This window comes from Choloepus didactylus, chromosome 2 (genome assembly GCF_015220235.1).
Source record: "Choloepus didactylus isolate mChoDid1 chromosome 2, mChoDid1.pri, whole genome shotgun sequence".
Lineage (NCBI taxonomy): Eukaryota > Metazoa > Chordata > Mammalia > Pilosa > Megalonychidae > Choloepus > Choloepus didactylus.
In genome coordinates, this window is record NC_051308.1 from 228,568,050 (window position 1) to 228,583,222 (window position 15,173).

General features: G+C 53.2%; 1 protein-coding gene and 1 long non-coding RNA gene across 5 annotated transcripts in view; one reads left to right on the plus strand and one right to left on the minus strand.

Moving 5' to 3' along the window:
- Window positions 1-168: 168 nt before the first annotated feature.
- Window positions 169-15,173, plus strand: part of LOC119527817 (RAP1 GTPase activating protein) — a 49,049-nt gene continuing 34,044 nt past the window's right edge. For 2 of the 3 annotated variants that reach the window (XM_037828252.1, XM_037828253.1), the window contains exons 1-2: window positions 170-231; window positions 2,382-2,417. In XM_037828252.1, the coding sequence (XP_037684180.1) occupies window positions 188-231; window positions 2,382-2,417 (80 nt within the window). In that variant the 5' untranslated portion in view covers window positions 170-187. Of the gene's footprint in view, window positions 232-2,381; window positions 2,418-15,173 lie in introns of all 3 variants that reach the window. The other variant, XM_037828254.1, reaches the window with a different exon arrangement.
- On the minus strand, window positions 1,754-14,429 carry LOC119527820. Of its 2 annotated transcripts, XR_005215476.1 has the most exons (5): window positions 14,322-14,429; window positions 12,482-12,698; window positions 8,754-8,886; window positions 2,588-2,684; window positions 1,754-1,849 (listed from the first exon to the last, which is right to left on the minus strand). It is a non-coding gene; the product is annotated as an uncharacterized LOC119527820 (long non-coding RNA). The 2 variants fall into 2 exon arrangements; XR_005215477.1 differs by lacking the exons at window positions 12,482-12,698; window positions 14,322-14,429 and adding an exon at window positions 9,293-9,392.

Consider the following 15,173-nt stretch of genomic DNA (forward strand, 5'->3'; position numbering starts at 1 on the left):
GCGGCGCGAACAAGCGGCCCTTTCTGCGCGCGGCGGGCGCCGGGCAGCTGGACGGCAGCCCGCGGGGGCGCGGACAATCCCGGGGCTTGTGGCCGGGGGCGGGGCGGCCCGGGTTGCCAAGGTGACCCGGGCGCGGGCGGGGCGTCCCCGGCTCGGCGCGGGCCGGCGGGCGGGCGGCGGCGGCACCATGAGCGGCCGGAAGCGCAGCTTCACCTTCGGGGCCTACGGGGGGTAGGTGCGCGGGGGCCCCGACTCGGGTTGGGGTGTTTCTGGAGTTGTGACTTTGTGCTTGGGGGTGAGGGGAGCGGCTTTGTGTCGGTGCGCGGCAGGCTGTGTCGCTGTCTGTGCGTGTCTGTGCGGGACCTGGCTTGTCTGCAGGCGTTTGTGGGTTTGTTCTGGTTGGGTGTGCGGGGGCCGCGGAGGGACGCGAATACACCGGTGGAGGGATGCGTTTCTGCGTGTGCCAGTGGGGGACAGTGCTTAGCATGTGGTTGGTGTGTGGACAGACAGGCTGGGCCTCTGTGTGTGTGTGTGTGTGTGTGAATGTGTTTGCGCGTGTGCCTGGGTGTGTATAGGTATGTGGCAGGGAGGAGGAGGTTGGGGAGGCTCTCCCGGGGCCCCTCAGTGGGGTTTGGAAGGAGGGACCCCAGACGCCATTTGCAAGCCCCTGGCCACCCCCAGCCCTGCGCCCCCAGGAATGCTCCTACCTCGTGCCATCTGGCTCTTGGTACCCCCTCCTCCCAGGGGTGACTGGTTCACCTTGGGGTTGCTGGCCTTCCTGATCTCAAGTGCCCACCTAAAAGGGGTGCAGAGGTGGAGTGGGGGTGTTCCTGCCCAAGGCAGAGGTTTGGCCAAGCAGAAGGCGGGTAGACAGGCTGGACCGAGTACCCCCTGGCTCAGGCAGCTGGGTGACCTTCACCAGGCCCCTGCCTCCCCCCATAGGCTCCAGTGCTCAGAGGGACTCCCGGGTGTGCATGTGGAGGTGATTGGGCATGTAAAGCAGCTGATGCTTAAAAGGTGCCCGTTGAGCTATGGAGAATGTTTCCCTCTCCTGGACATCGAACCTCCGAGAGGACCCTGGTGGGGTGTGGTGGGCAGTGAGAGGGCTGTCCTCCCTATCTGGGTCCCCTGCTAGCCGTCCTGTGATGAGGGGAGCCTGGGTCGGGCCTCCAGTGTCCTGGCCGGCTGATGTCAAGGGCAGCCCATGTGGATGGGGCGGAGTTTTGGTGTGTGACCTTGGGCAAGTCCCAGCTTCTCTGCCTCACTTGGCAGTCTGCAGAGGCAACCTTCACATTAGGTGATCCCCAGGAGCTCCCAGCCCTGCCTGCCCAGGAGACACCCTCTCACTGGTGGAGTCTGGTTTCTGTACCCACTCCATGCCCCTACAGCCTCTAGGCAGGAGGCAAGAGTTGTTTGTTGTCCCAACAGTTGCCTGAACCCCTCAGCCCCCGGCCAGCCCTCTCCAGCCACCTCTCCCCAGCCCTCACCACTGCCCTCCCCCAGTCTTCCAGCCCAACCTCCCGCCTCCCCCACCTCAAGGTGCCCTCAGAGGGCAGTGGGGGTGAGAATCCGAGAGGGGGCACTGCCCACACACTCTCCTTGAAGCTGGACCTGGAGGGATTTAGGGGAGCAAAGCCTGGAGCTGTCCCCTGAACCCTTGAGATCCTCCTCTGGTTCTGTTTAGGGGAGACAGGAAAATAGAGCCACACGCTCTTTTGTGTGTTTTCTTGGAGTATGTGTTTTGTTGGAGTGGGGGTAGGGGAGGAAGCTCCATGCAGATCTCCTGCTCTGGACTCCCAGGCATTTGTCAAATAAGCTCCAGCTCAGGAACCAAGGAAGTCTGCTGGAGCTGGGGGTGAGAGTGGGGTGTCTCTTGCCCACACCATAAACATGCGGAGCGCCCCTCAATCCTGTCTCAAAATGCTCTCAACTGTCCCCTGAGGACCCCCTACATCCCTGCTATGATCCCCACTGCTGTAGTCACTGTTCCAAGACACCCCCACCCCCACTAACCCTCACCCCTTCTGACACCCCACAGCATGGTCCTAAGACCCTGCTCCTCTATCCCCATACACCCAATCCTGCCTTTTTTCCTTACTCCTTACCCACCCCCCACCACATTTCCATGTCTAATCTGCACCTCCCCCCAACAATCCTGCCTGCTTTCGAAGCTGGCTAAGCTGGGGTGACAGCCCCCAGCAGCCTAAAGGGGATGGTGACAGTGCATCTGGCATCTTAGAAAGACTACCTCCTCCAGGCCCCTCTGGGGGGGCAGGGAGTGGAGAGGGGGTTGGCCTGATGTGCTGGGCAAGGGGCAGGGGGCTCTGAGTGTGTGGGAAGGGGCTGCTCCCTCACCTGCTGTCCCTCTTGCTGTGTTTCAGGGTGGACAAGTCCTTCATCCCTCGCCGGACTGTATGGTAGGTACTGGGGGCTCTCAGGAGGGGTTGGGCTGATTTTGCTGAACCCCCTACAATGCCAGGCCAGACCCCTCAAACTCTCCAAGCATACTCTTTAGGCCATGGTGTGGGCAAGACTCTCTTACAAGTTCTGCCCACATATTCTTCCCACAATCCCTTCTAAAGCTCACCTGGAAGTCAGGCAAATCAGGTTCAAGTCTTGGTTCTGCCACTACCTGTGTGACCTTGAGCAAATCAGCTAACCTCCCTGAACCTCAGTTTTCTCATCTGTAAAACAGGGATTAAAATATCTGTTAAACAGAGTGCAACACTGTAGAAAAACAAAACAAAACAGGGCCTAACATATTGCAGGGCCTCGGTAAATGTGACTTTCCTTCCTTTTTCTCTTCTCCATTCCTTCCCACCTCATGGTGGCTTCTGGCTGGACTAGGGCTGCCCTTAGCTTTTTCACAGACTCCCAAACCCTCCATCACATTTTGTCCACGACCCTCAAAAGCCCCTCTTCCAGCCCATTTTCTTTGCCTGATGCTGTCCCCTGCCTTGGAGAAGGGAGGGTGGCAGCTGTGCCTGCAGCTTCCACAACACCGAGGAGGCGGTGGGTGGAGGTGCAGCCTCACCTCTCGATTCATGGCACCCCCCGATGCCCCAGCATGTGGTGCCTCCCGGCTTCCCTGGCACCAGCGTCACAAGGGCCCTGGCTGGCTGTTCCTGCTGCCACTTCATCTCCAGCAGGGAGCTCCCCAACAGCTCTGGCTCCTGCTTCCTGCCTCTGCTGAGGGCTTCCTGGGATCCAGCAATGACCCCTGGCTGCTGTGTGACTCTTATCTGGCACCATTGCCCCAGCGGCCACCAGAACTCTCTTGGGAAGCCGTGCCTGGGGCAGGAGCCACACGGGGTGCCCAGGCTGATCGCCAGGGCCTGCCTTTTGATTTTCTTTTGATGCTTTCTGTGCAATCTGGGGCCAGTTACTCTCCCTCTCTGGGGTTTTCCTCCTACTGCTGTACCCAGGTAATCTGTAGACATTTCTGGTCATTTCAGGAAGAGGTGCTATGCCCAGAGCAAGGGTGGTTAGGGGAGCTATGAAGAGAGGAAGGCAGGCACAGGCCTACCCTTCAAGGAGTTCACTACCCACCTTGTCAGACACCTGCTATGAACTAGGCGCTTTAGGTGCTTGACATGCATCATCCACAGAATCTTTCCCACATCCCTGAGTTACGGACTGTTATCTCAAATTACAGCCAAGAACAGTGAGACACAGAGCACAGAGTCTAACTCACTTTGTTCCAGGATGTCCAGGCCACAGGGAGAGCCTGAGCAGGGGATGCATTGAGGGAAGACTTGGAGACAGAGGTATGACCCAGAAGGCCTACTCTTGGGAGCCCTGGACCAAAAGTCAGAGACAAGGGCCCAGGACTGTTAGTATCTGACCAGCTGCATGACTTTGGGCAAGCCCCACTCCCTGTCTGGCCTCAGGTGACACATCAGTAAAGAAAGAAATCCCCAGGACATGCTCAGGACCCACCATGCCTTGCCCTGAGTCCTCCTAGCCAGGGCTGCTGTCCAAGGTGCTGACCCCTTGGTCTGTCCTTCCTGACCCTGAGATGCCAACTGCTTAGCCCCAGCCCATGGCTGGCATAAATGTTGTATCGTTTTTATTGTAAATGGTGGTCATTTTTACAATTAATTGTGATTTCCTGGCATTCAAGGCCTGTATCCACCTCCCTTTCCTGCCTGGGTCTCCTTCTCCCCTGTACCCTCCATTTCTTATCAACAGGAATGTGGCCCCTTCTAGCCCTACCTCCATGTTTTTGCTCACATTTTACTTCTCTTGATGTGTCCTCCCTTTCTGTTTCCACCACACCTTCCCATGCCTCCACCCCACTTTTATCACCATTTGTTGAGTGTTTTCTTTCCTCATCCTAATCTATCTCTCTCTGTTTAGAATGCTTCCCCCATTTATAATGCCCATAGAGCATATATTTTGCATTCATTCCTGGGGTAGTGGAAAGAGCATGGACTTTGGAATCTGACAACTGTGGATTTGAATTTGTGTCTGCCGTGTACCAGTTGTGTGACCTCACGCAGGCCACTTGCCCTCTCTGAGCCCTAATTGATGCTCAATAGGTATTTGTTGAATTGGATATTTTAGCAAGTTGCCTTCAGATGAATTGAACTTATGACATGATGCAGGTTCTGAGATCCTTGAAAGCAGGGATTGCTTAAGTTATCTTTTTACTTGGCTTAGCTCCACTTTTCAGCCTGAGTCCCATGAAAGCCAGGCTGTACTCATCTCATCTCTGCCCCCATTCAGTCTTGCACAGCTACATGTACCCAGTAAGTGCTTAATGAATATTTATGGAATTGAATTGAATGTGCCCAGAGAATGAAACAGTAGACCTATGTCAAGTAAGCTAGGAGGGCTTTCTGGAGGAGGCATTATTTCCCTCCACCTCTTTTTAAAAAGAATTAAAAGGTTGCTTGGATCAGGGAAACAGTGAATTCTGGTAGAGGCCAGATATGATCCTGGCTGGGTTTCCCTACCCCCTGTCCCCCATCAGCAAGTTGTCTGCAGTGGCATGTCTCAGAGCAAGTGAGAAAATGTAAGAAGTGAGGCCCAGTAGGAGAGTTTAGGGCCAGTGGAACAGGGTGACTCTGGTTCTGCAGCCCTAAGGGACCCCAAAAGCTAGGGTAGGACCTGGATCTCTAAGGTGGATTTAAGTGAGGGGGTGAAGAGGGAGGAGTCAGGTTGGGAGAGCCGCTGGGTAGACTTAAGTAGGGTGTTTGGAAATACCCTGAGAAGAGAAGAGTCAACTTTGCTCTTAAATTTGGGAGCCTGGGAGGAGACAGGCCTCAGCAAGGATTGAGTGCCGACTGTGGGCTCAGCATTTTACAGTGGTGGCCTCATTAAATCATGACCACATGGTGGGAATGTAAAATGGTGCAGCCACTGTGGGAAACAGTTTGGAGGTTCTCAGAAAGTTAAGTATAGAATTACCATGTGACCTAGCAATCCCAGTTCTAGATGTGTACCCAAAACAATGGAAAGCAGGGACTGGATAGATATCTATACCTTAATGTCTAAAGCAGCATTATTCACAATAGCCAAAAGGTGGAAGCAACCCAAGTGTCCATCAACAGATGAATGGATAAACAAAATGTGGTAATGCATATAAGGGAATATTACTCAGCCGTAAAAAGGAATGAAGTTCTGATCCATACTACAACACAGATGACCCTTGAAGACATCGTGTTGAGTGAAATAAGTCAGACACAAAGGAACAGATATTCTATGATTCCACTTATATGAAATAACTGGAATATGCACATTTATAGACAGGAAGTAGAGTACAGGTTAACAGGGGAGTGGGAGTGGGGAGGTAATGCATAATGGGTGCAGGGTTTCTGTTTGAGGTGATGGAATAGTTCTGGTAATGGATGGTGGTGAGGATGGCACAGTGTGAATGTGATTAATCCCACTGAATGGTAGGCTTGGGAGGGGTTAAAATGGGAAATTTTCTGTTATATGTATGTTTCCACAATTTTTTTTTTATAAAGAGCAACTCAAGAGACAATGATAATTAAATGCAATACATGATCTTGGGCTGGATCTAATCATGGAGGGGGAAAGGCCCAAAAGGACATTATTGGAACATATGGAAAAATTGAAATATAGGCTAAGCTTTATATCAATGTTAAAGTTCTTGAACTTGATAGCTGTACTTACAGTGGTTACATAAGTGAATATCCTTGTTCCTAGGAAATGTACATGGAACTACAAAGTATTCAAGGAGCATAATGTATACAAGTTACTCTCAAATGTTTAGAAAATTGTTAAATAGATAGATTTATGCATAGTAGATAGATACAGAATATGACAAATGTGGCAAAATGTTCAAAGTTAGATCTGGGTATTTGGGAAGGTGGTATGTTGGAGTTCCCTTTTTGGGTTTTGTATTATTTTTGCAACTGTCCTGTAAGTTTGAAATTATTTCAAAATAATTTTTTTTTTTAATTATGACAACAGTCCTGAAAAGGAGGCCTTAGTGTCCCCATTTGACAGAGGCCCAAACCAAGGCTCAGAGAGGCAAAGTCTCTGCCCCAAGGTCACACAGCGGGCAAGGGTTGGATTTGAATCCAACTCTTTCTCCTGGTGAAGCAGGGACCTTCTCTAGGATCGGGTAGCCCCAGAAATGAGGGGAGTCTTGGTTATGGGGTGAGGATGGAGGGGGAGAGTGAAATGGCCATGAATGCCCCTGTTGGGGTCACTGCCCATCCCCATGTGTCCTTTGGGAGAGCCCACCTGGTTACCAAGATGTTACCTCTTGATGGTAACATGGGTGGATCACTTTCTGTGTCCCAGGCCCTGGGCTGGGCACTTTACCTAGATTATCTCATTCTGTCCTTCCACCAGCCTGGCAAAGTGGAGACTGTTTCCATCCATCCTCATCTTACAGATGAGGAAACTGAGGCACTGAGGCTCAGGGCAGGGAAGTGGCCAGCCCAAGGGCATGTGGTCAGTGAGTGGTGAGCCAAGATAGGCCGTGTGGCCAGTCTGATGCCTGGGCCCAGACCTTTAGCCCTCACTCTCTTGGCTGCTGCTTGTGCCAAGCAGTGGGTTGAGTGGGCAGCCCCCGTCCTCAGGTGGCTCCTCGGTGCTGTCACTGAGCCGGAGGCCCTGGAAGCCCATGTGCTACCACAGGAAGCACAAGGCTGGCCTCATTAGTGGCTCTGAAATGCCAAGCAGGCACGGCCTGCTGGGCTTCTCATCTATTATGCATCTGGTGGACAGGCCCCCAGCAGGCAGCTGCCAGAGCACTGGGCAGGGGAGGCAGCAGCTGCTTCCTGAGCCCACAGCTGCCACCATACCTCTGGGCTGGGTTGCCCCGGAACAAATGCCTTGGCAGCCCCTACCTCATTCCCCTGGCCCAGCTGGGGTGAGGGGATCCCACCGGGAACCTGGGCATGGGTGCTGGTCCCCAGGACATTAGCAGGCCCATCCCAGCAGCCCCTTCTGGGAGAGGCTGGGGCTTCAGTCGAGCTGGGGGTCATTTGGGGCTATAGTGGGCAGGGGCTGGCTAAAATGGAATCTTAGATGCATAGGCTCCTGGCTGCCCGGAACACAGAGTGATGGAGCCATGGTCATGAATTCATCATTCATCGATTTGGCCACCAGTAATTGCAGAGCACCTGTGCTGTGTGCCAGGTATGGTTCTGGTACCTAACTGAGACAGGCCCAGTCCCTAGTCTCAGGGAGCCTGATTTGGCCAGTATTTCCCCTCTCTGAGCCTCAGTTTTCTCACCTGTAAAATAGCGAATGGAGGAGACAAGCTATAAATAGACAATAAAATAAACTATGATGGTTGCTATGAGTTTTAAAGCAAGGCAACATACTAACAAGAGCTGTTTCTCACCCAGAGCTTACTGTGTGCCACTGTGTTCCAAAGCACTTTGCATATATTGATGGGTTTAATCTTCTCAACAACCCCCTGAGGCAAATACAGTTCTTATCCCTGGTTTAGAGCCAAGGAAACTGAGGCACGGAGCGGTTTGACCATCACCCTGGGCTGCATGGCTGTGTGAAGGGGGAAGTGCAGTCAGGGAAGCCTTTCTGAGGAGGTGGCATTTGAACTACGGCCTGAAGGAGAGGAGCCGGTCCTGGGAAGAGCTGGCAGGGGAAGAGCAGGGATGATGGTCCTGGGATCAGAGAATTTGGGCCTCCCAGAATTTTTTTAGTGGGAAGAGACCTTTGCAGTACCGTCTTGTGGCTTCTCACTCAAGGAACTCCTCCTTTGGTTCATGACCCCTTTGTGTATGGGAAGAAGCCTTTGGCGGCCCCTGAAGAAAATGCACCTCTATTTTCAGTGATATCACAGACCACTTAAAACCCAGCCATCCCCAGGCTGAGTCCACGAAGGCTTCTTGGAAGCTGCCTGACTAGCCTTTCCTTGCACACTGCCAGTGACAAGGAGGCTCACTACCTTTGAAGTAGCCCATTCCATCACGGAACAGCTCAGACAGGTATAAAAAGTTTCTCCTTACTTAGAACCAGTTGCTTAAGCCAAGGTGCACCCTCTGAGGTCTCCCACCCCCGAAAGGGACCCTTCACAAAGATCAGAACGGGGACTGTGTCTCCCCAGGTCCGCTCTTTCCGCACTAAGATTCCCTCATCCCAACCCTCCCTCCCTCTCATCCTCCATTCAGCTTGGTTAGTGGAGCTGTGGGAGATAAGAGAAATAAATCCCTTCCAGGTGGGTTTGGGTCCTGGGACTGCCACTGTTCTGCTGTGTGATCTTGGGAAGTGAGGCCCCATCTCTAGGCCGTCTCCCCCATGCTCACCTTCAGAACAGTGAAGAGGCAGGGATGGCCCCTGAGGATTCTTGCAGCTCTGAGTTCCCTGGTCTTGGTGGCTCTGCTTGCCTCCTACATCCTGGCGATGCTCAGGCTCAGGTCTCCTTATCTCAGGTGGTGCCTGGGAAGATTTGGGTTCTGCAGTCAAGCAGCCTTGTGTTCAAATACCAACTCCAGTTTGTACTTGCTGTGTGGCTTTGCCCAATGTGCTTTGCCTCTCTGAGCCTCAGATTGTCCATGACAATGGAAACAGCATTGCTTACCCTGGGGTTCTAAGAGCAAAATGAGGTCCAGGGTGTATACTCAGTGGCTGTTTTCCTGTCTCTGAGCATTTGCATTTTGAGAGAAAGCATCATTTAACCAAAGAGACTCTTTAATGGTGGAATTTTAAATACTGCAGTGGTTTGGTTGAGGAGAGGGGTTAGTGAGGGGACTTTTCTACTATTCCCAAAACCCACAAAAAGGCTTTTGAGCTTAAGGTCTTCCCCAAGGCAATCATTCATTCAGAAAACTAATTCAATAAATACCAAGTATAGGATGCCTTCTGAGGGCCATGCCTGCTGGGCACTGAGGATATGCAAGAAAGATGGGGTTCACAGTCTGGAGGGGAAACCAGAAAAGAGGTGGTTCTAATGGGGGTGATAACTGCTGATTGGGGAGATGTGGGAGGTGCCCAAGAGCTCAGAGAAGGGACTCCTCCACCACTTCTGGGAATCAGGGGAGGCTTCTTGGAGGAGGTGATTTGGAAGCTGAGCCCCAGAGATCAAGTAGGCCAGGTGGAATCTTCAGGGGCTGGGCCTCCTGCCTGCACATCCCATCTCACCTGAGGCCCAAATCAAGCCTTGTCCCGCATGCCTGGTGTCCCTCATCCCACATGCTGCCCCGCAATGCCCACCCCCAGCCCCCCTCCTTTTTACCTGGCCTCATGGGCAGAAGTTCTTGACCTGAGAGAAGGAGGTGGCATGTCAGCAACGTGGAGGAGAAAAGCACGTGGTGGAACATGGACAAAGGGCAGAGTTGGGCCTGGCAGGTAAAGGTGATCAAGGCAGCCACAGGGTCATGCTCCTTGCAAGCCCCGATGGGACTTCCTGTGGGGTGCTCTGGGATTGCGCTGAACCCCCAAATTCCCATGGGCCAGTGACCTGCCAGGGCTCCCTGTTGCTGCCCACCCTTCCCACCCCAGGAACCTGCTCCGTGCCACTGAGTCAGCCTGTGAGTGTTTACTGAGCCCCCATGCTGTGCTGCTGGGTCCACTCCAGAGAGGACCCCTAAATGCTGCTTTGGCCACCAGCTGGCTGGGCAATTTGGGCAAGTTAGTTAACTTCCCTGGGTCTTGGTTTCCTCACCTAAAACCAGGGCCCGGCACAGAACCAGGGCCCTGTGGAAGCCTTACTGCTGTTGCCGGTGGAGGTGTGAGCTGCCAGGCCCTGCAGAGGGGGCAGATTCGCTCAGCGTGTGGGTTCTGCCCTCTGGGTGCTCACCTGCGGGGAGGTGAGACCCGGCACTTGTAAATATGCTCCCCAGCATGGGCTCTGGCCTTGACACTGGCCCCGAGAACACGGGCTTTGGAGTCAGGCCTGGTGTTGAGGCCTTGCCAGGTGACCTTAGGCAGTCACTCACCTCACTGGCCTCAGTTTCCTCCTTTGTGTAGTAGTGGTCCCTACCTCAGGGGGAGTAAAGGCAGTGAGGAGGTGCTTCTGAAAGGCCAGCCCAGCAGAACAGTGCAGCTGTTTCAGACCTTGTGCTGCAGGAGGGAAGGAAAATTTGGACCCAGGTGAGCCAGTGAAACCACTGTCCCTCTCTGAGGCTTATTTCCTAACTATGAAGTAGGAAGATCACCTCCAATATGCCCTGATGTGCTGGGGTTCTAGTGAAATTAGTTAGTCCCTACCTTTGACCTGGTCTGACCATTTGCTGTGTGACCTTGGGCTAGAGATGTAACCTCTCTGTGCCTCAGTTTCCATGCCTATAAACAGAGAAACAAGATTCACCTCACAGGATTCTTGCAAGGTTTCCATTAGCCGTTCATGCAGTCACCAAATACTCACCGAGTGCCTAGCACCTGCCAGGTACTAGCCTGGAACTGGGCATAGTTCAGCTATTCTGATGAACATGGTCCCTGGTGCACAAGCAGATGTTCCAGTGCACAAGACATACACAAGCCAACAGACAGATTAGGTGATTCAGAGGGGTACTGGGGGGTGAGCAACCAAGTGGGTGGGAAGGGGCCTGCCTTCTCTAAGGGTATCAGGGAGAGGCTGGCTGTGGGAGATTGGTCCAGACAGAGGGCCCAGCAAGTGTAAAGGCCTGGAGGCAGGAATGGGCCTGCAGGGATCCAGGCCCAGACGGAGGCCAGGGTGGCTGGGGTGCGTGAGGAGGGAGGATGGAGGGAAGTCAGCAGGTGGGTGCTATCATGGCAGATCTTAGGAGGTAGGAAGATGTTGACTTAGGTGCCAAGGAGTTGGGCTGGCAGCTGGGACTCCTTCCTCCGCCCCAAATTTGTAGCATTCTATGTCATTTCCTGGCTGCAGGTGGAGGTAGCTCAGAAAGTAGCTGTTTGGAAGCCTACCTTCTCTCAGGTGGAGAACTTCTGCCCATGAGGCCAGGTCAAAAGGAGGGGGCTGGGGGTGGGCATTGCGGGGCAGCATGTGGGATGAGGGACACCAGGCATGCGGGACAAGGCTTGATTTGGGCCTCAGGTGAGATGGGATGTGCAGGCAGGAGGCCCAGCCCCTGAGCTGTAGGAGCAGGCAGTGGTGGAGCCCACTCAAGGTACTGTCCAGAGGTGGCTTGAGATCTGGCACAGAGACTTAGGGTGTGGAGAGGGAGCTGGCAGGGGAGAAGGGAACTTATGCCTACTTTCCCTCTCGCTGCAGGCACCAACCCTTCCAGGGCGCTGGAGGTTCTTTAAGATGATGCATGCATGCACACATGCACACGTACTCCCCTACTCGCACTCATGGACTTGACCCTTGTACAGACAGCTCTGTCACGAACATACACCTATGTACAGACAACAGACACACTCATTCATGCAGCGTGTCACAGCTGGGCTTGGACTATATGGCAGGTGCCAAAGCAGACCCGGTCCTGACCTGAGGAAGTTCCATTTCTGGTGGGAGAGACTGACAGTAACCTCATAATCACAACATGAAACTTGCCAACCAAACTGAGAAATCTGCTGGGAAAGCTTGTCAGGGTGGGGGTGGCCTGACCCAGTCTGGGGAGGAGGCTCTGGAAAGACCAAAGGGAGTTTTACCAGGTGAGGTGTGATGGGGAGGGCAGAGCAGAGACCTGGAGCTGGGAAGGAACACAACAGAATTGCGGAGCTGACAGAAGCCTGGAGCAGGGAGAAAACAGCCCGAGGTGTAGTCAGAGAAACTGGGGGTGGGGTGGGGGGTGGGCAGACAGGCAGGGCCTCGCGGGCCACGTGAGGCAGGTGCGTCTGCATCCTGCGAGCACTCAAAGCTGTTGGGGCTCTTAGCCAGGGGGATGGTGTGATCAGAAACAAACACGCTCACACACCAACCCACACGCGCCCCAGACACGAGCGCTGCCTCTCCTGCATGCAGCTCACGATCCCGCCTGGCCCCTCCCATCGACATTCTCACCCACAAAGTCACACACACCCACTTGCACCCTCTGCCCCCCAGGCAGGGCTGCGGAAAATCCCAGCCAAGCCCCCAACAAAAGTGTCAGCCATCCGCCCCGCTTACCTGCTGATTTTCTGGGGTGGGGACCTCGGAGGAGGGGCTGTTCTCCCAGCGCCACTTCCAGCCAGGATTGACCTTGCTCACTCACCGTTCCCCTCGGTGTGCACATGGCCGTGCATACACAGGTGCAGACTCATAACCTGCCCCTGCACAGGTAAGGTGGCTTCTAGCTTAGGAAGCCCTCTCGCGTGCATTATCTCGTTGAATTCTCCAGGCCACCCTGCAGGGAGGAATTGTTAACCCCATTTTACAGCTGTGGAGACTGAGGCTCAGAGAGGTGAAGGGACTTGCCCAGGTCTGACAGCTAGTGCTTGGCACAGCCGGAATTTGAACTCAGGTCTGTCTGAAATGCGGGTCTGTGTTCATTCTCCCTTGGTGGCCCACACAGGCTCAGGCACACGCAGGTGTGCTCTCATCTTTCCAGGCTGTCACTGAGAAGCTGACATGTGAACTTCAATGCCAAATTCTCCCAGAAACAGGGTGATCAACATGGAAAGTTATTTAGAGCCCCAGGAAAGAACCTGGACTAGCATGTACCCACCTGCTGGTGACCCTGCAGCTTTGGGGGGTAGTGCCAGGGGTGGGGAGGCAGCTCAGGGCATGGAACTGAGCCTGCATTTGCATTTGCAAATGAGGTGGCAGCCCTGTCCCCGCACAGGCTGTCCCCAGCTGGCCTGGCTCCCAGGACATGACATGCTGCCGGGGTGACTTCTGTCCTCCCTTTGCTCTTTCCTGACCCTCAGCAGGTTGCCTGATGCCTAATGTAGGGGACAGAGTGTGGGCTTTGCCCAGCTCTGTCACCTCCTGGCTGGGGGAGCCTGGCCACAGTGTCGAACCTTCCTCAATGCCAGCTTCTCCCCCTGGGAATAAGGGGTGAGTAATAAATACCTGCCTCTCGAGATCGTGAGAAAAGTAAAGGAGTCATGTACTTGTTGCAGAGAACACTGACTCCTTAATAGAGTTTTAAAAATCTGTAGCTTTTTTTCAGATTGCAAATGCTCATTGCAAATATTCAAACATATGCAGGAACATATGCCTTAGAAGGTAGACGTTTTCAGTGGTCCTGCTTCCCAGAGATAACCCGTGTGAGCTTTTATATGTAAATTTTATTTTGTTTGGTTACTTGCTTTTCTCACTTAATGACATTCTTTAAACAGTGACAATAGAACACCTTTGTCATTGCCTCATAATATTCCATGGTTGCATGCACTTTGTGTTTAACTAGCCTCCTTATAATGGATGTTTGGGTAGCTTCCACATTTTGTTTTTTGTTGTTTAGTTTTTTGCATCCTTATTAGTTTATTTTAGAGAAATCGGTATATACACATATTTAAACAGATAAGCAAAAGAGAAAAAGTAACCCCCAATCCCCTTCTCAGAAATAACTGCTTTTAACATATTGGCATAAAACTTTCCAGGGTTTTCACCTGTGCATTACATATACTTTTAAAGGCAGCTCTGCCTTCTACATGCAATAGTAGGATACAAAGAATGGCTTCCCGTTTTTAGCTATTGCAAACCCTGGCATGTATCTTTGTGCATTTATGTATTTCTGGAGGATAAATGCTAAAAAGTGTGCACATTGTAATCTTTACTAGGAATGGCCAAACAGCCCTGCAGAGAACTGGCAGCTATCTAGGTGCCCCCAGCAGATCTGAGAAAGAACATTTTCTTTAAGTAATGGGAGTTCAGCCACTGCTTCTGCCCTCGGCCACAGGTATCCTCGAGTCATCGAGAAGTTCCTTAAAGTCATCTAGTCCAGCCTTCCTGTTCCCCCTCTTCCCCACACCTCAGAACCCCCACCCCCATCCTGCCTTTCTCTTCTTGACTGGGAGCTCAGTACCTTACACAGCTGAGCTGTGCTACTGTTGGGCAGCTCTATTTATTACACAGTGTTGAACTCTGGTCTTCCTTCTCACAACTTTCACCTGTGAGTCCTGCCTCAGTCCCCAGGAGCCTACAAAGGAAAGAAGGAAGGAAGGGAGAGAGAAGTTAGCAAGTGCTCATGGTTAATGTTTATCAAGCACTTTACATGTATGGGCTTGGATGCCAGCTCCCTTAGCTCCATTTTACAGATGAGGAAACTGGCTCAGAGAGGTTAAGAAACTTGTCCAAGGTCACACAGCTGTTAAGTGGCAGAGCCAGGATTCAAACTCATCCCTCTCCGTGGGGCTTTCACATTGGTCTGGGTGGCCACCCTACCCAGGGAGTCACAGGGGCAGGGACTTCTGCTCGCTGGTCTGGCCTGGGCCCCCAGGAGGCAGGGACCTGTGCAAAGGAGGAGGAATAAAATGAGACCTCTGCTCTAGAAGCTTCGGCATCTGGGCAGGGAGGCCAGAGGAGCCCCCGGAAGAGTGAGAGAACATTCAGGCCGGTATCACTGGGGCTTTGTTTAGAAGGGGGTGGCCTGGCTCTGATACCAACACCCAGCGCCATTGCCTGACCCTGAGCAGGCACCACAACATGTGTCCTGAATAAATGACTAAGTGTAGGAATGAAGGGCAAATGGGGGAGTGGCAGAGGAATGCACAGAGTTCCGAGAAGGGGGCCCTGGGCTGCAGAGGCTGGGCAAGGACAATAGGTCGATGGGGGCAGGGGCAAGACAGACGTAGGCTGTGGTGCTGGGAGTGGGCATCGGGCCCCAGCCGATGGCACATGGGTGCTGGGAAGGTTGTTGGGCATGGGCTCTGCAGTC